We start from the raw sequence: 26456 nt of genomic DNA on the forward strand, positions 1-26456 counted from the left end.
TAATGGCAGACATTTTGGAATGACTGTATGCAATCCTGTGACAACAAAGGCTTATTCATAATCCCATGATTTATGGCTAATACTTAAAGACTTCCACGTATCATTAAGTTTTGCAATATTCTCAGCAATTAACAATTAGTTGGTGGGGGTGTCATTCCTTTTCTGTTTTCTAAAGCAAACTATTGCAAATTTTCTTCAAAGACACATCAGACAAATGCACTGCAGTATGAAAGAGAGGTAAACATTCAAACGGGATTTTTAATCCCTTTATGACAATAAGCGTATTTTAGTTGCAAGGGTGCTGTGACAATATTGTTTAATAAACTTTGTTAATGAAGTATTGGATAACAAAGCTATAGTGCCACTAAAACAAAAATAATCAGTTTTACCTATGTAATGAAGGCAGGGGTGAAACCATTTTTATCAGGCTATATGAGGCTTCTGACTAGCCTTTTATGTAACATGGCTCATTTCTAACATCCTTTGACTGAAACTGACTAGGCAAAAAGTGACAAAACAAAGCTTCCAAAGCATGAATTTGAGATGAAAGTTTGCAACAGCAATAAGACCCACCAGGTTCAATAATGAAGAACTGGTTAGTAAACCAAGTGAATGAATGGAACAAGTGAAGTAATGCAAGATGGGAAGTGACAAAACACCAGGTATTGGATTCTGAAGCAACAAAGACAGACATTCCTTGTAGTTACAAAGAACAAGACCTTCTTAGTCTTAAAAGACACAAGAGACAAAGCCAGCACCCACAAACCTTTGAAAAGGTGAGAAATGCCCAGAAATGCCCTGCATGGATGGCTTTACAGACCAACTGCATATGGTCAAGAAAAGAGAGAAACCACACTATCCTGGGTCAGTTCAGCATGAACTGACACTACTGACAGCACAAGCAAGTAACTGCATCTGTAAATTAAAGAGTATCACAGTATAACTAAGGTTGGAAGAGACCCCAAGGATCATCAAGTCCAACCTGTCTTGACAGACCTTACGACTAGACCATGGCACCAAGTGCCACGTCCAATCTCCTCTTGAACACCTCCAGGGACGGTGACTCCACCACCTCCCTGGACAGCACATTCCAATGACGAACGACTCGCTCAGTGAAGAACTTTCTCCTCACTTCGAGTCTGAACCTCCCCTGGTGCAGCTTGAGACTGTGTCCCCTTGTTCTGGTGCTGGTTGCCTGGGAGAAGAGACAACCCCTTCCTGTCCACAACCACCTTTCAGGTAGTTGTAGAGGGCAAAGTTCATTAACAAAACCGTGATTTCAAACTAAATGCTTTGCTATGTCCTGACGTATTCCAGGATTTTCTGACAATGCTGAACTGTACTCAACTTCCAGCTATGAGCAAAGAATACAGATGTGTACCAACCAGTCTCCTTTCTGCACCCTAATGCAGAGCAAAAGGGTGTTAATGGGTTCCCACAAGCAACTGTTCAGGAAGTGCTCCATGCTAGGTTTTTTCAGCAGTGCTACTACAACAGAAACATTTCCAGTCTTAGACAAGAGAATGTAATTTTATTTCTGAGTTATGGTACAGTCTTTGTGTTGTTCTTCATCCATGCTTCTGAGCAAGTCTTATATGGTGTGTACTGAGTATCAGCAATGGTCAAACTCTCTTAAAATGAGGTTACAATAAGCCACAGAAGCCCTCGTAGTTAAAGTATGGCTAAAAACGTACTTATTTTGCTAAGGGGAAAAAAGAGCAAGGGGTGTTAAATTTTATTTTCTGAATCCAGAATCAAATTCAGCTAAGCAGGTTGATGGTGTTAGCTAAGCAATCAGTGGTGCTAGTGCAAGCACAGCCAGCGACATCATAGCAAGGTAGGAAATGAAAACTTCAAGAAATACCCATTGGCTTCGTTACAGATCTTTGATTCTACTTATGTGAGATGCAATATAACAATAAAAACTGGTCAGAAAACTTTAAATTATGTGAAATGTAAGGATCATAAACCTGTAGAGAGCAACAGGGTTAGTGAACTTAGGTTTGGCAAGAACTTGTCTGTGATTTTATATATGATAACAGATTAGGATTGCAGAGTAGGTCTTTATGTTCTGGCTTCATTATATTTCTGGACATTCTTAGTATTTACACAGTAACACTTAAGTTAATGTTACTATTAACATTCACACCAAACTGGAGTGACAAACATAAGAGCTGAAACCATCCCACTCTGCTGCTGCTATTGCTGCCTGTAGATCATTCTTGACAGGTCTGGCTTGAGAGGGCAGCAGCACATCTGTTCCCTTCTGATGACTAAGGCCCTGATCCTGCAATCTGATGCACATGGATGGGTTTATTGCACCTCACTGACTTCTCTGGGACTGTCTGTGGTGCAGGACATCAGCTCCAGGAGTCAGAGCACACAAGTGGGAGATGGCTCTTCACAGCAAAGTACTTTTTACAACAGAAGGTTTAGCATAACATGAAGAGCAATGTAAGCATGCTCAAACCTGCAAAGATCATAGCCACAGAGAAGCTGGGAGAAAAAAGCCCATACCAGTACACACCTGGCTCATTTTGCAGAAGCCAAGCTATGCCAACTTTTTCACCAGCCAAAATAGTTCTGTTGGGTGAGACTTTGTTGATATTACTGTGGAAGAGCACAGCACAAACACAATTCATTGGCTGTGGCAGGGCATTCTAACTGTTGTCTAGGCCTTCATAATTTAAACTCTTCCTGTGACTTGAGCCCACTAGCACTCCCCTATCTGTCACTATGTGCAGGCCAGGTCATCTTGCCCCTGGCATACGAGGAGAGTGAACTTCTAAGTTGACATTCGTTGGCTTTAAAATTCTGCCTGAAATTGTATGGCTGGAAAACTTTATTCTGCTACTTCAAAAGAAGGAGAAGATGCCTCACTTTGTCATTGGGCCACTGTCTGTTTCATTCACTCACACTCTGCTTTTGAGGCTTGGATGGGTTTCAGTGTGCGGAGCATAATTAGCTACTTGCCTTGCCTTCTGCACTGTCCCACCAGCTGATAGTTCTGGTGGGATTCTTGGAAGCAGACTGAGGATGGCACGAAGTTCCCAGAGAACTGGATGTGTACAGAATTCCAAAACTGTAAGGAACTGAGTGACTGAGTGTGCATTTTGCATGATCATGCTACCATCTGTTATGACTGCTTGCAGGTACACAATGGACTTTTCTCCTACTAACTCACATTTGTACTTACTCCCAGGAAAATATAGACACTGCTGGAGAAATGCTTGATGGACATGTCTGTGCTAAGTACTACCTGATGTGACTGCTGTATTGCTTCTTTCTGTGTGCAGCCATTCTGCTGCTTTTGGTGGGGGCTTTTCATAAGTACAAGATTTAGGAGAAGGCAAAGCCAAAGAACTATATGAAGACGAAGCAAAAGTAACAGGGCTGGCACTTTTCCTGTCCTTTGGCAGCCTGTTCCCATTCTGCAACAAGCCATGTTGAGAAAGGCATCTTTCCTGTAGACAAGCATTAGTGCTATATTAACTCTTAGCCTGTGGGCAATGGTGTTCAGCAGTGATCATGAGGCAGTCTCAGGTTAAAGAAGTGTTGGACCTTCAACGTAACTTGATACTCTTTGAGAGGACAGTCATACAGGAGACCTCTCTCTGCAAATGTCTGCCACTTCACAGAGCTGAAATTTGCTAACTGCTGCTCAGCCACATTTGCAGTGCCTTTCTTACATTTTCCACAGCAAGAGCAGTTACAAAGAGCAGAAGGTGCTGTTCCATACTATTCTAACAGTTAGGGGTTTTCTCCCCCTTCTGTCTTTTTATCAATACTTCAGTACTTCCAAAAGACTGAGAGAAATGTATTAATGAATATGGGAAAATCTGCCTTGGAAAAACACAACAGAAATCTCTATAACGTGAAAGCGAGGAGGTTCCTTTTGGAAGATGGGTGTAGCATCAAGCGTGTCAGGAGAGCTGACGAAAACCTCATAAATACAAATTCTTTGCACCTGAAGTGTAGATTAACAGTAGAAAACCTATCAGCAGGGGCTTGCAACATGTACATACATGAAGAAAGCAACAAACTAGAGCACAGCTGTGTGCACTGTCAGCCCAAACTAGCACTAATTCCATACCAGTGATAAAAAGGAATGATTAGCTCCACAGCATTCTGGCTCAATGTTAGTGTTGTCTGATTTAGTTCTTGGTTGTGATAGGCAAACTAAAAATGCAAATGGTTCCAGTGCAATCCTTGTTCTCTAGTTACTGTATGTCCAGGAAAAAATACAAAGCCTAAACCTTAGACAGCAATGGTTGCATTGCAAGGAACAGGCACAGCCACCAGGAAGAGCTGAGCATGCTGAACAACAGTAGGCATGTGAAATTTGTGCATCTCCTTCTATACAAATGGAACAGATCTATAACTGCAGCAGGTTACAAAAGAAAACCCCAAAGCTGGAGAGGCCTCAGGTATTTCAACGCAACTTCTCAGCAATTTACAAGGCAAAAATGAAAAGGGAGAATCAGGAAAGGCACAAATTCCCTCTATCTCAAGTGAATCCAAAGAACAGATTCTTTGCAGTATGCTAGAAGTGGATCATCTTTCTGCACCTCTTCTGCTTAGTTACAGAGAGACAGTTTACGGCACACAAAGCACAGCTGCATGACGTGAGGCGTGTCCCAAAATCTGGGGCGGGGCACATGGCACAAAAATGCCCTATTTAAATCCCCAGTCAAACCATTACTTCAGAATCCACCAATCCTACTTCAGCACAATGCTTATGCTTTAAAGAAGGAAAATAATCACTATCAAAAGGCTAAATGCTGTTTTAAGACTTAATATTTTAGAAGCTTACCTTGCAGCCTTCACATGTAATGACACCATAATGGATTCCTGATGATTTGTCTCCACAGATCTTGCATGGAATAATTTCAATTTGAGCTGCAACAGAAGCATGCAACCAGTTAATTACATTTTCTTTTAAACACCTTATAAAAGCATTCCCTGATCAGCATTTGTACAGTGAAAACTAATAACCTGCTAAACATTATACTGCATTAACTATTCATTGCTGAACTGCAAGGGTCCTCTAGAGCTTTGGACTAAATTATGGCTGCTCGTTATATAATAGCTTTTGGGTTATTAAAATGGGTCATTTGAGAAGGTGCTTAAGAACCCACAAGAAGGCTAGAATCAGCATTTCAAAGCCAAAAAGAACAGGAGAGTTCACATTTTGGCCAAGGAGCTAAGATGACACTAGAAAGGTTTCTTCCAATCTTACTCATGTGAGATGGTAAAAGGCAATTTTGAAGTCTGCCCTCACCAAAAATGCAGCACCTTTACTTGGAAGGCCACCATCGTGCCATCCATCTCGCATGACTGGCCAAACCTAGTGAAGTAACAAGGTAAACAGCAGCTGCATTTTACAGGAGAAATCAAAAGTTCACATATCTTAATTGAAAGTGGATTACCAGTACCATATTTGTGTGTTAGCTGCCACAGAACAAACCGGGGAGGAAGACATGGCAGTGTTCCAGTCAACCTACCAAAACCAAAGGAGTTGGCACAGTCGGCAAGATGCCGCAGGGGTACATGATGTGAAGGCTCCACATTTTTTTAATTCAACCTTATATGTATAAAACATACCTGCTGAATTCAGTTTCATGTGTGACAAAACTCTCTGCATCTATCTCTAAAATCACAGCACCTTCCCACCTGAATACACAGATTCAAGAAGGGACTGCTGCACGCTCAGGAATACCTGTTCCAACAGCTTCTGGAGTACATGGCTGCTGTTACTTTGCCATCAGATCTTTCTGGATAGGACCACACTGAGGTGGTGCTTTGCAGTACCCAAGACCAGTAGCCTGCATTCTACATATGCTTGTATGTGCTCACACAAATTCAGACTGTATGCATTAGGTAGATCACCACCACCACCCCCAAATAAGGGAAAAAACATCCCAGGAAAGCACTTTCTCTGCCTCAAAGATGTTAGGATCAGGCTACATCAGTTTTCCTGAACTGGCTTAGTCCAAAGAGGAGCATAAACATGGCTCTTGCTGTGTCTCTAACTGTGATACATTAATGTGGCAGTTAATCTCCTGTGAGGACCTGAAATCCATTCACAAGATGTCACCCTGTTTCAGATAGCTGGTATTTCATTCCGTTTATGGCTATCCAGACTGTGACAACACATAAAATTACTCTAATGCTGTCTTGTGAAGCATTAACGTAACTTTAGTTGTACTCTTAACACCAGTTTCAAAAAGCCATGTCCACTCTTACAGACATTGCCTTTTACATCTTTTACATACCATTTAATCCCTAATCAACTGCTTATTATTAAGCAGCAATCATCTTCCAATGCTGTTGTGTCCTCAGGATCAGGGCAAAACTATAAACCAGCATACCAAAAGACTTTTAGCACAGTAATAACTGTGCTAAAATACTCCTTTCCAAACAATTCTCCAGACATCATCAAATGCAACGATTGGAGCAGCTCCCAATAATACCCATTTGCTCCCAGGAACCTGACAGCAGAAAAATGCTGAGGAAAGCAAAGCTCAGCAGCTACTGGACTATGTGGCTGTTTTCCTGACAGTTTCCAAACAGCAGCTTTCAAGATACTTTTCTACAGCCAGGCATCAATTGCTTCTGCATCCATCTTAAGGATCTTTGCTTTCTTGACCTTTAATCCCCCACCTTCCCTGCCACAACAAAATGATAGGCTAAAATTGAAAGGTCTACTTAGGACACTTAAGGAAGGAAATACTTCTTCCCTGCAGTCCTCCAAAAACTCCTTTAATTTCACTTTGCTCTCAGCTAACACATTAAACGCAATGGAGCAGGAAGTGAACTAATAAAAGGGAAAAAATAAAGTGTATGCTATTTTATTAATGTTACATGAATTATGACTAGAGCATCATACGTTTACAAACAAAGCTTGGAGCAGAAAGGGTAACATAACTCCACATGAACAAAATGATCAGACTCAAATTCACAGGAACTCTGAATGTGTGTAAACTGCAGTTCAAATTCAGAGAGCAGTCCTGTGGGTAAACTCTGAAAAAGATCTGCCCATTCCGAGTTATGTCTCCTCAATATATGATTATTTTTCTGCTCTGCTACAGCAAATCAGCAGACTTCTCCAGTTTCTTTGACAGGGCAGTGACAAGGCTTATCTCAAAAGCTACCTGGCAATGCATTTTTTACATTTCACTCATATACATAATTACTGCCTTATTTTGAATAGGTATGATATAATTGGATCTTGTTTATCTACAATCTCTAGCACACTAGTTAAATCACCCATGAAGCCTGCCAATGCAATCCCTGTTTCTTAAGCAACAGGACATTTGCAGAGTGTTTCTGAAGGAATGTAACATGTCTTCAAAGTGATGGCCTAAAGCTAGGTTACTAATAGTCTAAAAGGTGCCATAATTAGTCCTAAATGCATATTCCAGGGTGCTTTACTGTTAGCAGCTCCACAGATTCACAGGCTCCAGCTGTGCCAGCATTTGCCAACCACTGTGTGGATGAGCAGTGGCACCAAATCTAGTCTAGTTTTAGAATTGAGATTTCCTCAAATTTGCTACACCTCCAAGGTATGTACTTTCAATTACGTATTTAAAACTTCAACTTACTGTTTCCCTCTGAGATACAGGACAGTGGAGTGAATCTCAGAAGCATAAATCACTTGGGACTGCCATAACCAATTGTATTACAAATTAATGCATTGAAATACATTGGGATCAATTACTGCTCCACATGGTTGCCTTTGAAAATCAACTCATTGAAATGGAATCCCTGTCACAAGTTCGTACACCTTCCATATAGCATGAAAGGACTTAGATACTTTAAACTTACTAAATGCAAATTGCCTGTGCCAACATTATGCATTTTTCTTACAAGGGTGAAAATATTTTCCCCACTTTTAACTTTGACATGCAAATATGTACTTGCTAAAACCTTGTTCTTATGCAAACAAGGCAGGTGGGAAATATTTTTACATGTCAAGAATATGTTCCAACTTGGTTACTCGCATTCCCAGAGTTACTTAAAGCTTCCTACTGTGCTCGCATTAATTGTACCTGTTCTGTGCTTACATATATTTATATGGTTTATTTTCTAAGATTATATAAAATACTCTAATTCATGCTTTAGACTAGAATTAGCCTAAATTACAGTTTACAATTTCTGTCTCCTGGGGTGGTGCTCAGGCTGATTCCCGTTCATGCATGAGCAAATTATTTCTTAAATATGAATTGCAGAAAAAAATAAACTCTTGTGGTTGCTTAGAAACCGCTACAGATACCCAGGTGACAGATGTAGTTTGTGTTCCCTGATTAAAGGCCTAAGAATCTTTTATGCCCTGAAATAACTGTGCTTCAGAACCAGAACACTACCAAGGATGTCCTGTGCCAAAAGCAGCAATGAATAGGAATAAAAGCCCAAACAAACCACCAAGAGCAACAAATGCAAGCTCAAGCACAGAGACCCACTGCAAACATCAAACAAGTTGCTACAGACACACCTTCTGAGAGGTGACCATTAAGGGCCAGAGGTAGTAATCATTATAAGGCAAACTCATCTCCATGGGAAAGGGCATCTGACATCCACTAAAATACCTAATTTTTAACATGATTATTTTCTACAGACAAGACTTTTCCTTCCTGTTAGTGTCTGAATAAATAATTTGTTTCTAGTGAACTAATTGTCTCAGGGTAGAGAAAGGATCTTCCCACTCCTCCTACTTTCGCACTGGTATTTTTAAACTCTACATTCACACAGATAATACCATTTTTTCCAATCTGTAATGGATATGACACCTCAAATTTGGTATCCTGGGAAGACCTCTTCAATGGAAGCAAAGATTGGTCCCCATTCCTGCCTTTTAGGTGAGATTCACCTAGTTGACCTGGGCTAACTTGGAATTAATTGTCTTGTGCACTTCTAGAATGATGAGGAATGGAGGAAGAAGAGAGAAAAAGAAGGGGAAAGAGAAAGTGAGAAGGAAAAATGGAGAAGGGGCATGAGACATCTTATTCAAGGCAAGCAAGATGAACCCCGGAGTGGAGGTGTCTCCTCTTTGCTCACCAGAGAAGGAATTTCATGCCACCTTAATTACAAGCCTAACTTCTAGAAGGTGAAATTCAGGTGAATTGCACTGCCTCTTGCTATTTCTGAATTTAAAAAATTAGAATTTTTCTGGAAAGGAAAACATGTGTAGAAAGTGCTCCTTTTCCCTTCCATGGTACATAGGTTCCCAATGGCCCGTGTATGCTGACACCATTGAGATGAAAGCACTTCTATGGGGCTCCCCCATCACAGCTCCTGTCCTTCAGCTCTGAAAGCAGCAATATCAAGAAATCCCACATAGACACTTTCTTTGTTTAAGTCAATACCAATATAAAGATAGACTTCAGCCTATACTGGTTAGTCTGCCATGTCTTAAAATCTCTGGGGCACTAATCATCCTTCTGCAACCCACTGGTTTTCCAGGGAAAGCACCACAACCAAAATTTTTAGCTGAACTGAGGACCTTCCCCCAGGCTAGGTGTGGGCTAGGTACAACAGCCCAGACTGCAGCTGGGTCTCAGGGTACTGGTTAAGAAGTTATGCCTTCTTTGACTGCAAGAAAGGTTTAACTTCCTGTCCTGGAATGTGGCTTGCCTATACCCCACAGACTACATACAATTTTGCAGCTAATTAGGAAGGGCTTTGAAATAAACATGATCTATATACAAATTGGGCTAACCTGCTTCTACAGGGATGCAGTTTGTGCCAGACATCACTGCTAGTGTTGTTTGTAACTATATTGATTAAATTAGGAGGCATACATATTCACTGACACATTCATACATATTCATTGACTCAAACAAGGGTACTGCATGTAATGTGGTATTTAAAGCAACATAATATCTGATCACAAACTGAATTAACAAGGAATGATTTTACTATATAATATTCTAATCTTCCTACATTTTCAGCTTCATTACCTAAATAATTTGCTCTGTCATGTACCCTAAGTAATTTGAGCTGGCTGCAAATTACTTGCCTCTGAACACCTGCAGCTCACCAGACACTGCAATTCCACTGCACTGAAAGCTAGTGGCAGCACAGCTCTGCCCATTCTGTTACTACACTATGTTAAGTGACCATCTGCCCACTCATCTAGAGTAAAATATTTAAACCTTGGGTACTTCTAAAGGATGATGGCAGATTTCGGAGGCCTTTCTGGAACACACAGTAAATGTTTTGATCGGGGGCTGGTGGAATTTACCTGCCCACTCTTTGTGTGAAAGGTGTGTTTAGTTTCTATAAAATCCCCAGCAGGACAGCATTCTGGCCACAAGCAGGCCAGTGGAGATTGCAATGACAGAGCTAGCAACAAGTACCTCCCAAGAAGAGCTAACAAAGCCTGGTACCTTAGAGATTTGCATCTCACAATTGGATTTCTGAGGACCGGTAAGGTTGAAATTCCATTACAGACCTTCCCCATACATGGGACATTCCTTGCATCTTTCTCTCCTTCACAGAGTCTCCTATCCAGCGCTGACCTCGGGCTGTACGGTGTCCCGCAGCAGGGTGCTACTTGGGTATCTTTCTGGGTATGTTTTTTGGTTTTCATGAAACATGTAGGAACACATCTGTGGGACTGCTGCTGCTCTCCAGCTTGGCTGAAATGTGTTTTGGAAATGAGAAGGACCGGGATAATGGGTAGAAAACGAGACAAACACAAACAACCTCTCCAAGCCTTGTTTCCTTAGGAAATCACACTTGTAATAAAATAAAATAAATACTGAGGTTATGCTGGTACAAATCCTTTGAAGTCCGTGGGTGTGATGGGTGGAGTAGAAACGAACATGGCCACCAAGGTATTAATTAAAGTATGAGCAACACCTCAAACAAACAAGGCAGAAATGCTGCAATGCCAAGACTAGATGCTTGGGCCCAAACACAACTGGATCCCTCTTAGTAGGTCAATTGATACTATGCAGCACTCCAGAATGATAAAAACATTTGGCTTCAAAGAGTATGAAAAGAGATGCATGATAAATAGTATGGAACAACTTGAGTACTTCTGGGGCTTGCAAGATTGACTTTTAAGAATTAAACTAAATTCTTTCAGCCTTTGCTACTGATTTGGACACATCAAAGAGAACTGTGCAGTAAGAGCTCATATTCTCATGCCGGGATCACTGACATTTATGTCTATTGTTTTACTTTAAGCCACGACGTTTTACTTGCACAAATTTTAATTTAAAGAGCTAAAACTTTGCTATTACATGAAGCACTGGCTTCAACAAAAATGCCTGATACCTAATAGAAGAAAGCTATATGGGAGATGGTTTGAATTCTCTAATAGGGAAAACTGTTCCTATGAAGTTGTGGTAAGGTCTCCGTTATATTCCAGTAGAAAATTACTGAGAACCCCCAACAGACCATCATAATATTCTTAGCTCTTATAAAGAAAAATTAAATCGAGGAAATAGCACTATAAACAATCTAGGACTTATGCAAGTGTTTAGGCACACAAACATACTAAAAAGCCATGTATGGTTTGCAGAGGAACTCTGATGTTTTTTTTCTTTCCCTTCTCTGTCATGTCTGAAACACTAAGTGATTTTATTTTCCTTCTGTATAACAGCCTTACAACTCTCCACTGTCTTGATGGCTTTATCCATCCAGAAATATTCTCATTCTGGTTTTGACACAGCAATGCAACTTGGTATCTCAACATGTGTATCACCAGGCAACTGACGATATATTTTTCCTTGTACTTTTGAGGGAAGAAAAGACCAGTAATCTAGTTGGCAGCTGAAAACAGAATGATTTGTCTTCCCTTGTTCTCTTGTAGAGACAACTCTAGCTTGGGACTCTGGTCACATTATGAAACCATACCACAGACCAAACTGTATTATCAAACCATTGAACTACAAGCCCAGGCTCAAAATGATCAGGATGTGTTCAGTTGTCCAGAAGCTCAGAAATGTAGTTCTTTGGAGAATCAATCTCTCTTTATGTCCCAGGGCATACAAATAACATATTCTCAGTCTGCAAATTCTAGGGAGTGCTGGAAGCGGCGGGTTTGTTATTACTTTCATGACTTTAACCCAAACAAATAACAAAGATGGCTGAAATACACACCAACAGATGTTCACTGTGGCATGAGAAGACAACTCTTCTGGGGGTAAGATAAAACCAAGAAAAACTGAAGCACTAATTCTGAATACAAATTCTGTCTTTTTATAGTGGAGATTTATTTACTGGATGCAACGCGCAGGCACAGTAACAAGACAGAGTAACCAAACTTAATGGCAAAGAACAAGAACAGGGGAAGAACAAAGGGAGAAGGGTTGCTGTGTGATGTCTGATGAATTTCAAAACCAAAGCATTTGAAGACTGGTCAGGTTATTTCAATGGGGTCAGAAGAGACTTTCCAATTTCATAAAATACCAGTTTTGTCCCATACTATTTTAACGTCTCTCTTCGTGGCTCAGGTGCTTATGAATAAATATTTATCTGTTGTTAAAGAAATTAACCTCTTCTCTGGCTGAAGAGTAGTTACACTGGCTATGGTGAACACAGTTTGGAGTATGATTAAATTTGAAGACTAGGTTAAATGTAATTCTTGTTAAAGGAATTCAGAAAAGCAGTTTCCCACAAGGAAACACACTGACACTGCAGTCATGTGACTCTAATGAAATCCAAGACACTTTTAACCAAAGCCCTGAACTCCATGTCAAGAAACAGATCCTATAATCCTCATTATAGTGCTGAACTTCTGTGTGAATGGGGATGCTGGTTGGTGTCTCTATCTATGTAATTGGGATAATCGTTCTTTATCTCTACCTCTATCTACTGCTATCTTAGGTGAATGGTACTTACTGACTAATCTTGGGTCTTGGTCTCATGACCCAAGAAACTAAGTGAGCAGACCTCCAGACAAACAAATCTCCAGCACTGCTTAGATGAAAGTTGCCACAGAACTATACTACAGGACTGATAATTGTCTGCATTTCACCTGCTTGCTTTCTTTCAACTTTTATGAGCAAGACTTATAGGATTAATTACACATCAAGACAATATGGACAAGTACAATGCTCAAGACAAAAGTTACACAAAATAAGGGTTTTAGAAGCAACAGAGGTGTGAGGTATTACCACAGTAACTGCCAGCCTGAGCAACTTCTGCTCCAATTTGCTACTGCATTTATTCAGTAAGCATGCTGTATATTTTTAACATGATTATAGAATTCACTTAGGTTTTGATATCACTAATTTCTTCCTAAGATAGCCACTAACCTTGGGCATTTGTGAAGAGAAAGATCTGCAGCAGGGGCACAAGCACAGTTCATTCTGACACAATCTACACCACACCAGTGTGCTGCCAGAACAAATCAATGCACATTGTCTGTCAAATAAAGAAAAGAAACAAAGAAGCGAGCTGGCAAGCCAGGATGCATGTGCACCTTGAGGCAGGGAGAATGCCCTTAAACACTCAGTCACACCGAGGTCTTTACAACTTACTAATCTCTTACATTGGAAAAAGCAAAATCTACATTGATTTCTCCCCCCTAGTGTCTGTATATTGGTCTTTCATTTTCTAGTATTAATGGAAAGGAAAACCAAAAAGTGAAATCTGGAGAACCAACAATTCAGAGCACATGTATTTCCTGGAGCTAGCGTGACAATACTAAATGCATTCTCCCCTTCCCATCAGAAAGTAACTTGTACTGAAAAGCTTGAATATATTTGTACTGAAGTTCATTTTCCCCCAACTCTCTTGAAGAATATACTAATAACGATTTTAATAAATATTTTAATAATTTAGCATTTCAGAGTGCAAACCAAATTACTTCTGACATTTGCTCTGCAGATTAATGCAGAGAGCCCCCATTTTATGTCAAATTTTCTACTTTCAAGTGTTGGACCTGGCCTCCTGAAGACTGGAACTTGTTAAATCCAACACTGCCCTCCATGTTTCTCTCCCTTAATTAAGTGTACTGGCTCAGAGAACATCTCAACTCTTCTGTTTATTTGCTTGCTGTAGGAAAACACAGAAGTTACCAACCATTCTTCAATTTTAAGCACCATTTCATCATCACAGCATAATAACCTTGACTTGAATTATGTTCCATAGGTTGCAGACAACATTGAATGAAGGCAATCATTTCAGTCCCTATTGCAAAGTCTGTTGTTACTCCATGCAGGATTATGAGAGGAACTTAGTTGCTAGCTGAATTACACTGTGTTCATTAAGGAGCGATCTTTTGGTGACTTGTTAGAACAGTGGTGAAAGGGTCAGAGAGTCTTAGACTCCCTTTTATATGATATGAAACCTCTGTCGTTTGATTGTGTTCAGAAGCTCCATTTGCACTGTCCATTTGCAAAATTACATCTCAGTTCAATAGTCTCATTAGGCTGTCTACTAGCACAAATCAAATGGCAGCTACCCTTACTAGAATAAAAAATAATGCAAAACCACCTGGGGAAAGCTAATCACTTGCAACGTGGTGTGGAAATTATTAACAATTTCACGTAAATTAATTAAGAAGGCGACAGGCTCCTGAATCCTTAAAGTGATATTAAATCAGTGAGACCTGAGCACAGGCTAACTGTGGAAAATGCTGTAGTCTCATTCTTTCTACTCACACATAGTTTTCAGACCAAGCATTCATAATTCCTCACACAGCTTCTTAGAAGGTTGTCTCTGATTAGCAACCCATTACAATGCAAACACCTTCCTTTATATTTACTATTTGGCCAGGTCCAGTTCCAGTTCAGTAGTTTGACCCTCAAGAGATAGCAAGTAATTTTGGCAAAAGGAATACGGAATGAACTCAGAAGAGGCAACAAGCAGAGGCAACTGAATATGCTAAGTGTCCCTTTAAACCAACTGTCATGATTCAGCTCTGCCCTGATGTTTTGCCAGGCTGCGCAGATTTTGTGAAGGGTTTGGCCTCTGCAGAAAGTGCAGGATGTATGACTTTGAGTGTACAGAAATGGCATTTTGTATGATTAAATTACAGCCAGGCAAAGACGGCTGGTGCAGAAGCCGCTTCCTTACAAGAGAGCTCCACTTTGATGAAAACCACTCAAAACCTGAATTTACTTTGAGAAGAACAGAAGTTGCAGGAAAAAAAAGTTGGTTTTTTTGGTTTTTTTTTAACCCAGCCTGGAAACTCCATCATTCTGAAGTGACTACATCTGCATTTTTAAGATATTTTCTGTTCCTTCTTGGCTGTACATGAATTTGATGTCATTAAGAAGGCTTTGATGCTGTATGCCAAGTAGAATCATTAGTTTCTCACAAAGGTGTGCTCTAAATGTCTAGTTTAGATTTTCATTTTCAGATGATTCATCTAAGAGGTGAACAATAACAACCAAAACCAACTTCAGAACTCTAAACAGTAAAAAGCCTTTTAGCTGCACTCATTTATTAACTCCCTCCAACACCTCCTTTTTGGATTCATATGGCAGCAACAGTGAGCACAAATTTTGCAACACTTCTGCGATATATGGCTATTAGAAACAAACTTCACAGTAGTGTTCTTCTGAAGTCTGTATCATCCATCTTTCTATCTGACACAGGGTCACCTTTTTATCCAAGGATACTCTCCATTGACACTGTTCCCAGTGCATATGTGTTCTTTTATCAGAGCTCCTCTTCATGAGCCCTCTTCAGAGGTGATTAGAGGATTAATGAAACTGAGGGACGCTCCAAGGGAAGCTGCATCCTCAGCCAATGGAGCTTTAGCTATTCCCCCAGGTTTTGAAGAGGGGAGCACAAGATATTAATTATGTCCACATCTCCTGCACTTAAAGTAAATATCACTGAAGTCAAAACCAAAACACCTCCAGCTGATACCTGTTTACTGATCCATACTGAAAGACTAGAAAGCACATATGTATCAAGAGCTTATAGCCTTCTTTCTAACACCGGGTCCAATCTGTGCTGAACAAATCATCATGCTTTCCTCTCCAAGACAGATGCTTCTTTTAGCCTCTGCCTGTCTCAGAGGAAGCAGTATTAGTGTGCATGTGGAAGCTTACATCACTTCTAGAACTGCCTAGAAGACAGTGAAACACTGACACAGAGTAATTTTGCTGCCACTCTTCCTTAATGTGTACAAGTGTGTGGAGCTCCTAATCATCCTGTTTACTCACTGCCCAACACACCGCTCAAGACAAGCCAGGTGGGGTGCACGCACACTCACCAGGCCCAGCTACCACAGAGGTCTACAGAAAGGGACCTGCAGACACTGCGTTATGTGGCCACACAGACTTCTTGCCAGTGACAATTGCTACCCACCCACAGCTCTTGCACCAGTCACCCATCAACTACCATGGGTTTTAAAAGGCATTTCTGTTCTATTTCAAACTGACAGCCTTTCCTTTCTCTCAACTGTTGACTGCGTCACTCAGATTTCATGGTGAGAGAATGCTTTTCTTTATAATCTCAGTGGTCCTTTATTGACTTGCATGAAGTTGCATGATGGTACTTCACCTCTATGAATTGAGCTGGGCCCCTCTTGCTGCCCAAGGACTGGGGGGGAAGCTACCGGAGTGCAGTCAGTTCTGCCTGTCTGCAGCTGGGCAAGTGCTGTTCTTCTCACTCAGATGTTCACTTAAAGAAGAGCCTAGGAGGAAAATGCTATGACCAGTTTCCAAAAACTGCACCCGGAGGAAGAACATGCAGGATGGTATCAGGAGAGATGCAGATTTTATAGGTTCTGGCTTACAACAAAATGGAATCATCATCATTCTAGCAAACAGTTGCAAAAACACTCCTGCCAGAAGTTTTAACCCCCACCATGTTCTTCAAATCATGTATTACAGTGTTGTCTCCCACCAACCTTGCTCACTCCATGTCCCTGAACTTGGCTCTGTTTCTATGCTTTTTTATATCCTCAAGATGTCTGCATATACTGTACTCAGTGTGTCAAATCCATCTTCATTTTGTGACCATGATCATGAAAGAAAAAAGAAGAAAAAAAAAGGAGGTGCCCACAAAAGTGTTTTAGAACATTACAAGCTTATGAAAAGGTCTAGCAGAAGCTCTTCTTTTGCCACAATTAGATTAGGTGCTATGACCTTCATTGAAACCCTTTCTTTTGCCTACACATTTAATTTCCTGCCTCTCAGTGATTAAACCTACTGAAAAGGAGTAGATAAAGCAAGTTTGTTTGCTGTTTCAAACAGATATATTAATGCTTTATGCTTAAAAAGCTTCCAAAGTGTATTCAGACACTGATTAACAAACACTGTACATAAAACCATGACTGAGGTCAGACCATGGCAGCAGATATGTGACTGAAACCTACTACAACAGCTCTGTTGCAGTGCTGTACCACAGAATACCTCCACTGCATACATTAAGGAAGCTTAAATCTAAGCTTCACATATTTAAACACTAACAAAGTCTACTTAATGGCAGTCTTCAAAATGACAGCGGCCTCCTAATCTGCTGGAGATAAAGAAGTGCCAAGATTAATGATTACATAAGTGCATTGCAGAGCCCAGAAACAATAATCAGCTCTTCTGTTGTTATTTGTGTACAAAGGCTATTAGAGTCATCTGACATTCCAAAATCCAATTTAAAGTTGTTAAACCCCTTTCACGTAGTTATTTGAGGTTGGAAAACTGAGAGGTTTGAAAAGGGAAAGGAAGGGTTTGATTTCCTAATTCTTTCCCCCAAGCCAAATCTCTTTTTAAGAAGTGGGGGAAAAAAAAAAGAAGGAAAAAAAAAAAAAGAGAGAGAGAAGCTTTTAAACAATGGCTTGAATAACCAATAGTGCTGTTGAAAGAATAATACCAATAAAACTAATGTGCTTAGATAGCAAATTTTAAAATAATGACTACAAGCAAACCAAGTAACTATTTTGTAGGAAAAAGACCCCAATATGTTGAGGGTGTCACTGACACCAGCTGATAATAGTGGCTGTCTTCAGCAAACCAGCAGGGCAAGAAACTGAAGGTGCTGAGGCACCAAACACCCATCTCACTCTTTGGCTTCACACTGGCACGGTATTGTTTGCAAGACACTAGACTGCCCTTTGCGAAATTAGGTAAAATTACAGGTCTGGAAGAAGCCACTGTAAATATCATACAATCTATTTTTTTACAAAAGTCTCTTTGTTTCTGGCACAATTGTGAAAAACAAGTTTAGAAATTAAATCAACAAATCGGCCTTCTCCTGGTTCCTACATTGCTGCTTTGCCTCCACAGACAACACAGTGAACGGGGCAGGAAAAAGCTGGCTATCTCCCTGCCCTCTCCATCTGATCAATGAGACAAGCCTCCTGCTCCAGGCTGACCAGCCAAGTGGGACAGCCAGCAGCTGGGAGCTTTGTCAGCAGCCATGTGTACAGTGGGCAGCCAGGCACACGGTGCATCATGCTCACCTCTCTGGGGAGTTGTCCATTACAAACCTGTTTGTAGCACAAACTGCTGTAGCCCTGAATGCAGAATTTTCTGCCTTTCTGGGGAAAAGACTACCCTGGGAGCATTCAGCCTCTGAAGACCACAGGCCCCACTTCCTCAGCTTGGTGGTGACCTTCTGTCCTTGCACCAATGGACAAGGCAAGGCAACAGCTGTGATTTGAGCTAATGAAAGTAATCACGAGAATGCGTAAAAGAAGATGCTGACCATCACACCTAAGGCCTGTCTGTCACACCCAAAGCCTGTGCAGCAGCAGATCTGAGGCAGGCTTTCTCCTTCCCTGCTGTAGCATCAGTAGTATAACAGCCTCAGTTTCTTGTGCAGCAGAACAGGACTACTGCAGACTATGTGCAGAAGTTTTGCCTTTATGGCTGCAAAGTGATTTTCCACTGTTCACTAAGGTAAAGTCAATTAAGTGATAACTGCATCTGTGCAGAGAGTATTCAAAATGCTAATACCCCCACCCTGATAAGTCTTCAACTTTGCCTGCTTATTTATCTCCAGCTCTTAGAAATTATAGCCATGAATGCTCCAGTGCCTTCACTCATTATCTTCACAATCCTGCTTCTTCCTAACAAAAAAGGCAAAAAGCACAACGCATAAGAACTGTACCACTCTGACCCCACTGGGGAGCAAAATGATCTGAGCAAAGAAACATCAGCTGATCTATTGCAGTGTAGCTACCAATGTATGTTGCTGTTCTCAAAGTTGGTTCAGCTTTTCGTCTAGCCTATTGAGGCAAGCAAATCTGCTATGCCATCAGAGGGTCTAGAAATAACAGCAGTTTGCATCACAAATTATCTAACACGATTTATTACTCAAGGAAAAGAAGAAACTATTGTGTTTGGTGTTGTGCCATTTGGCCATCACACTCAAAAAAATAATGTTTGTTCTCTTTCCAGTGAAGATAACACAATGCTGGTCTTGGGCACCTGGTTCTAAGATGCTTCCTTACTTCAACAGGAGGTGGCTCATGTTACCTAAGTCTCTGGCCACATGTGCTCAATGTGTGTCCATGTTTTAAAGTGAAAATATGCCTATGCAGAAGACGAAAAATGCAGTACTGAAAACAAAGTGATTAATGATGAGCTGACTTACCATCAACATCCAGACATATGCCTCAATACTTTGTTTATAAAAATCACAAAATTGCAAAATTGCCACCAAAAAACACAGAGAACAGTGACATCTTTTCAAACAGGTCTGACAGTACCATAAGGAGAAGATGATCTTCTGTCTCGCAAAACCAAGCAGAATACTTGCACTGGGTGGAATACAAGTACAAACCAGAGATTGCAGAATAAAATGACTGAATCAACTATTGCTAAATGCATTTGACAGATGAATAGGGAAAATCTAACTTGCTTCATATGGTTAACACTAGGTTCTAAATGTCAAATCACCTAAAAAAGGGTAAAAGCTAGCAAGTACTGAAGGTATTGGATTTGTGTATCCTGAAATAAAGAAGGCTTGATAAAAGTGAGAAGAAAGTAAGAAAAACAGCACATGTATTATTGCAATCATGTTACCAAAGACAATCCAAACCATTTAATGAGCTAAGCTTCATCACTTTGTCAGGAGAAGAAAACAACCTTGTAACCAGAGCTGAGTAAAGACATGTAATAACCTACTGTGAATGACAATCTCTCGACCCTTTCAAGATGGTTTTTGACCATTATTCTGGATGATTCTTTCCATGCTTGTGTCTGCACGCATCAGAAAATAGGTATGAATGTGAGGCAACTCCAAATCTGTACACTTTCAACTCGACACTATTTTAAAGGGCTTCACACAGTGAGCATGCCCTTGATGAAGACCCAGAACTCCCCCATTCCTACTCACAGAATACTTGCAGTGTAATTTTGATTATCCAAAGCTCCCAGGAGACAAATGGAAGCAGAGATAAGTGGGGGAGCAGCCAGAGGTCTGGAAGAGAAAGGAGAGGAAACAAACTCCACAAAGAACAACTGCTGGCTCAGCTCAGCCCTGAAGTTTCCCTGCTCCTGAATGGAGCATTCATTAAACAAAATAAGCTTCTCTAAGCAAGCATTCCAAATGATTGTAAAAACCATTTGACAAAGTGAAGAATTATTGTTCGGTTTGGTACTCGACTCTCCAGAGAGAGAGAGACAGCTGTTGTTCTTTCTGTAGCAATTTATTAACCAGTAGTACAGTTGTAAGCACACTCCTGGTAGCATCTCAATGGTTAACAACCAGCCAAATTCCTTCCAAATCTGTGTTTCCCAGACTATTACTCAGAAAGCATCGCTAGCAAAAGTTTCAAATCAACTAAGAAACACAATCAGACGTATCATGAGCCTTAACATCAGGGCAGACCATCCGTGTAGAAGAATCCGTTTGGGGAGCTGTGGGTGTTTTACACAGAAAGTACAAGTTTTTATTTATAATACTGCAGTACAAGTTAATGCCAATTAAGTAGGAGAGTCACTTTGGATTTAGCACAGAACCTGGCCCAGGGCACTGGCACACAGAATAGAAATAAATACTAATCACGCTTGCTCACACTGAGAGGATTAGATAACTACAGACGTAGGAAATTAAAACCACAACAAGATGACCCCACGCTCATGATTTCCCTCTTGTACCAGATCAGTCAATACGAATAATCGACGGCGCAAATTGAAATCCTCAGATAAAAATAATGGTTTTACTGCTTTATTTCTCTTCACTTGCACATAAATTGAGTTGACTATCTCTGACAATGCCATGGTTTAATATTCTAAACACACTATCTCTTTTAACAATGCCTGGAATAGAAACAAGCTGCTGAGCCAGATCCTCAAGGGGTGAAAATCAACATTGCTACACTGCATTCAGTAGAAGCACATTGATCTCCACCAGCTAAAGCTTTGGGCCCTAGTGGGCAATTAGGTTTCTATTATATGCTAATTTAAATAATGTACCACAGAACATTTGCTGTACAATAAAGCAAGTCTACATTCTTATGTGGAGAAAGACAAGCATTTGCTGTGGCACAATGAGAGTTACGGATTCTGGTTTCAAAGAGCAGGATGGAGTTTCGGTATAAACTACTCCTCATAATAACATTTTTAAACCTGCAATTACTCATGCTGTACTACTTTAGGAAGCCTGTAATTATTTGGTATGTTCCTACCAATGTCTAGTCTAGATCACAACTCCCTCCTTCAAAGGAACTAGTGACTACGTTAAAATCTGGGTTTTGTTAGGTTCATACTACACAAAGTGGCTACGCTGTACTATTATGATCTGTATTCAGTGGAGAAGGAAAACCAAGGCGATTTATGCCGCAATCTTGAGTCCTTGAGCCAGGCCTCATGCACCAGCCAGAAGAGAAAAAAAGAAAAAAAAAAAGGGCAGAACAGTAGAACAGTGGAGAGGCAGGAAAAGAGAGCAGGAAAGATGTTCGGGGCATCACAGAACAGTTCAGGTGAAAAGCTACTGTTTCTCTGAAAAAAAATGGCAACAGCAGTCATTAAAAAAAAAAAAGTGTTGTTAATTTTTGTAGCAGTTTCTTAAGTATGACAACTCCTCCTTTCGGTCTACTTCTCAATGTCATTGGGAACCTCTTCCTGCCTTAGATCATCGACAACCAAGCTGTCACCATGCTGAGGTCCCTGCTTAAAAGTTTTCCAGACTTCAGATGTAGTCAGAATGGGAGCATCCTCCCACATGTACAGGTCCTCCTGTGTTGCAGTCCTCCATGCGAAGCAGCAGGATCCAATACGTACTCTGTTTTGGAAGATGAAAGCACGCCGCAGCACAGGAATTTGGAAACTCTGCAAATGCTGCTTTTGAGAAAAGGGATCAGCAAAACAGGGAGTTCTCTCCACATGTATGACTGGTGTGGAAGTCACAGCTGAAACCTCTTGGGGATAGTACTTGAGCTACAGACTAAAAACCACACACACAATTCCACTTTGCCTTGTCTTCTGTGGAACCACTCAAGGCAGAACGGCAAAGTGGTGTAAGCTGAGATAGAATAGAATAGACCAGGTTGGAAGAGACCTTCAAGATCATCGTGTCCCACCTATTATCCAACCTACCTAATCAACTAAACCACGCAACCAAGCACCCTATCAAGTAAGTTATAACACTAAATTATGTGATTGCCTTTACAAGCATACTTACTCTGGTAGAAGTGCTGTACTCTGGCTGCATTTGTAGCTCCTCAGAAACAGTTTAATTTCAAAGAGTTAAAGCTTATATGGAGTCAAGCAGCCACACAAGAAAAATCTGCAGTGCAGGGGAGTCAATACAGTATGAGCTAGTCTGTAGCTTCCCTGGTGGCCTGAACTTCTCAGCTGCCCTGTCACCATGCTTAGGGTGGGTTCTAGGGACACAGGGAAAACTCAAAGCATGCAGTCTGCACTTAAAAGAAAGACACTAGAAGTGATTTGAGTTAAAAGTTTTGATGAACTTGACCCCACAACTCCACAAGCATTTTAGTCAGCAGAAATCTCCCAGCAGTGTATGGATCTGGCCTCTCCTCCTCCTGGTGCCTGTACAGCTGTATTGTGAGTGTCAAATGAGGGAACAGCTCCGGTTGAAACTGTTCTTAGGGGGATTAATTTTACCTTGCATCAATTTCCTGGCTTTATTTCCCATGAATGCAGAGATGCTGCTTGTGCTTGCACAAGGGAAGGGTGCATTTGTTTGGCAATGCCAACTTATGAGAGGTTAAAATACTCACAGAACTGAACAGTCTAAGAGGAGATATCTGGGGTAGCAGGCAGAGGAACAAGGAACACAGGGTTGGTTTTCCAAGAAACAGAATAGTTCATGAGTAAGTCATTGGTTTCTATGTCCAGTATTGCTATGAAACTAAGCAAGCCATTTATTTGATGTGTCAATTCCTCAGCTGTGAAATAAGGACAACACTTTCTTACATCACCAGTGTTGTAAGTTGAAAATTAATGACTGAGGTACTTGGACGCTCTGGTGCTGAGAGCCAAGTCAGTACGTAGCTACAAGAGCTGAGTGATTAGTGACAGGGAGGGGCTAAGGAATCAACGTATTATTTTTGGTGGACTATTTCCTTAGAGGATAAAGGAGAGTAACTGCTACTTACTTGATTGCAAGGAATTGAAAGAGCTCTCTGTAGCTCCCTCGTGGGTGGACACCTTTACAATTAAATAGCTATGACCTAATTTTATTCAGAAACCTTATGTCACAAGGAATTTACAGGGAGGCATCTTCTGTATGTGCAAAAATAATTGCACTGTGGAAGGATGGTTGACCAATATATTAATCTAGCTGTATAACTTTTAGGGAGAGAATGTATTTCATACTCTTTCCTTATGTTCCCAATTCCAAAACTTTCTGACTCCAAGATACAACTTCATGACACAAAATACGACAGGATTCTGTAAACCACACTGCTTCCAGCATTAGAATCATGGGGTCAGTTTAAGAAAAGTTTACAGAAACTGAAAGGCGGCAGGTAAGACTATAACCAAATCTCACCACCTGTGTGATAGGAACAATGGAATTATCACCCTGCAGGTTTTGTAAGATGCTCATACACACCAGTGATACCAGAAGGCACTTTAAAAAGTGCCATTGTTATGCACATGGAGTTATAAAGCAATAGAAAACACACTCTCATTCTAGAAGTTGTTCCAACAGCTTGTTTTCATCAGTTAAAATCCATCCTTTCCTTCTGGCCTGACTGTTCTTGCCTGCTTTCAGAGGAATACCTGCTAATGCAGGTTCACTACTATGGGATTGAGAAGATCTGACTTCAAGTCCCTGTGCTGTCTTAAGAACTGTGTGAAAGCCAGGGCAAGTCACGTTAACTATGAGAGTAATGTGTGTTGAACTTCCAACAGATGTGCAAGTCTCACTGAAAACAGCAGGAGTTAAAAGATTAAATAGCTTCACAAAGCTGGGCACATGCCTTTCTGTAATTCAGTTTATACCTGTAGAACATTAAGATTCTATACATCAATAGAAGCTGCACAAATACCTAAATAAGTAAACAGTGTTTCAAGTCTCACTGAGTTTATTGTGCCTGAAGAGCTTATTATGCCATTGCTAGATTACAGAGCACATACTCAAAAAACATAGGGAAAATAAGAATCTGTCAAAGAAAGCTTTAAGGGTGAAATACCAGCCTCAGGATTTTAGCTCCTGCCTTACAATTTTGAGACATTGAGCTGATTATTTTAGAAATTCCTGAAAGGGATAACACTGAAATTCCCTTTCCTCAGTCCTCTGGGCCAGGGGATTGGCCCTAAGTAATCAGTACTACAAGGCTGTACCAGTGCGTTAAAAAAACAAGAATAAAATATTGCCAGTAGAAAGTGTGCATCCTGCACTGTCTGGATTTGCACTGAAGCCACTGAAATACAAGGCAGGCTGAAATCTCCGCAGCCAGACTGGCACTTTGCAAAGAAATTGCTAGGAATGCTTAAGCATTATTTGCCTTCCAAAGCAGACCCTTCCAGTTCTATGGGCAGAGTTAAGCACCCTGTAAACTGTACTCAAGACTCAAATCCTCAGTGCTGCATCTGCTTTTGTTCAAGTTTTTGTTTTCTGAAGTCTTGTGGTTAGGCAATAAAATGTGAATCTGTTGATTCCTGGCTATGACACAAGCTTCTTGTGTGGCCCAAGCCAAGTCTCTTATGCTGTATTTCAGTCCCCTACTTGTGAAACAGGTAAAACACATCCCTCGATGATGTTTTATGCATACATTAACTTGTGGAAGCTGTTTTTTTCAGAGTTCACTAATTAACATTACAGACAGTCCTATAGATAAAAAGATTGTCAGAGGGCTCTGTCTGGCAGCCCTGGCCCAGGGAAAGAGTGCATTCCATAAGTGATGATAGAATCTGTGTGTGATTCCAGAAAACAGAGTTTACTGAATCCCACACAGTTATTTTTTGAAGCATGTGTACTTCTTGGTAATATACAACGTAGGGCATCTCCTACATTTAATTTTATTTGGAATGAAATGCCACAACCAGTGTTAAGCAAAATTTGTATGTGGTACCTTGGCAAACCATTTCTGGAGAAATCCTGAAATGTTTGGTAAGCCTGGAATAGAATGTAACAATGGACAAGCTTAAGCTTAGAATGTGCAATAAACTCCAGAAGTAAGTTAAATTTCTAGTGTTCATACACTAGTACAATATCTAAGTACAAAACACATTAAATGTGTTTTGAAATGAAAACAGTTTTCATACTGGGATGAGAGGAAAAAGACTAGAAAGAGGACTGAGCATTACCGACTCTTGTTCTGCCTACACTGACAGAAGACCAAAACAAGAAGAGACTAAACCATCAATCATGCTACAGGACAAAACTTGATGAATCTAGCATCTTCATGAACATAAGATTTACTTAGAAGTATCAAACCTTTTAAGCTTATCTCATTTTCAAACACACATCAGTTCAAACAGTCCATACTGAAAGACACAATCTAAAGGTTTTATTAAATCTGCAATCACATTTTCCAGGAGCCACTGAAATGCAACTGTACAAGCGGGAGCCTTCAGACAAGAGCTGAACTTCTGTCCTAAGTTACCACCTAGCCCACATACCAAATACTTAATTTTCTTTGAAACACACCAGCTTACTGATAACAGGAATTAAATAATTACTTGACTGATTTTTGAGATCATAATCCAGTACTGGAAAATGGAGTTGTCAACGTTGCTGCACACCAGTGAATTCACTTGCCTTATTGCAAATGTGACAGCATTACTGTCTTCCTACAAGACAAACAGCCGAGAGTAAGAGCAGCTGATGACACTCCTTAGCACGCAGGTAACAAACTGTAATTTTGGAGTCTCTCAGTCAAAGCTCAAGTGAACTTCATCTTCGTCTTGTTTGCTCACAGGTGATGTAATTAATCCATCAAAAGCTCTGTTGCAACACTAATGGCATTGGAAGTCATTATACACAAAAATTGTTATTAAGTTTATTTAAAAGAATTAATTGCCTATGATTTCATGACCGACTAGTCAACACCATTACTCTTCTAAAACATATACTCAACTCCACGTTGCGTGCAGTGTTACATAAGGGAGGAGGGGCTGTCTGTT

At 40.5% G+C, this 26456-nt stretch overlaps 1 protein-coding gene across 3 annotated transcripts in view; it reads right to left on the reverse strand.

Moving 5' to 3' along the window:
* Nucleotides 1-26456, reverse strand: part of RORA (RAR related orphan receptor A) — a 361957-nt gene that overhangs the window by 15358 nt on the left and 320143 nt on the right. For all 3 annotated transcript variants that reach the window (XM_054169268.1, XM_054169266.1, XM_054169267.1), the window contains one exon: nucleotides 4814-4899. In XM_054169268.1, coding sequence (XP_054025243.1) covers nucleotides 4814-4899 — 86 coding nt within the window. The remainder of the gene's footprint in view (nucleotides 1-4813; nucleotides 4900-26456) is intronic.

Source organism: Dryobates pubescens, chromosome 17 (genome assembly GCF_014839835.1).
Source record: "Dryobates pubescens isolate bDryPub1 chromosome 17, bDryPub1.pri, whole genome shotgun sequence".
Classification (NCBI taxonomy): domain Eukaryota; kingdom Metazoa; phylum Chordata; class Aves; order Piciformes; family Picidae; genus Dryobates; species Dryobates pubescens.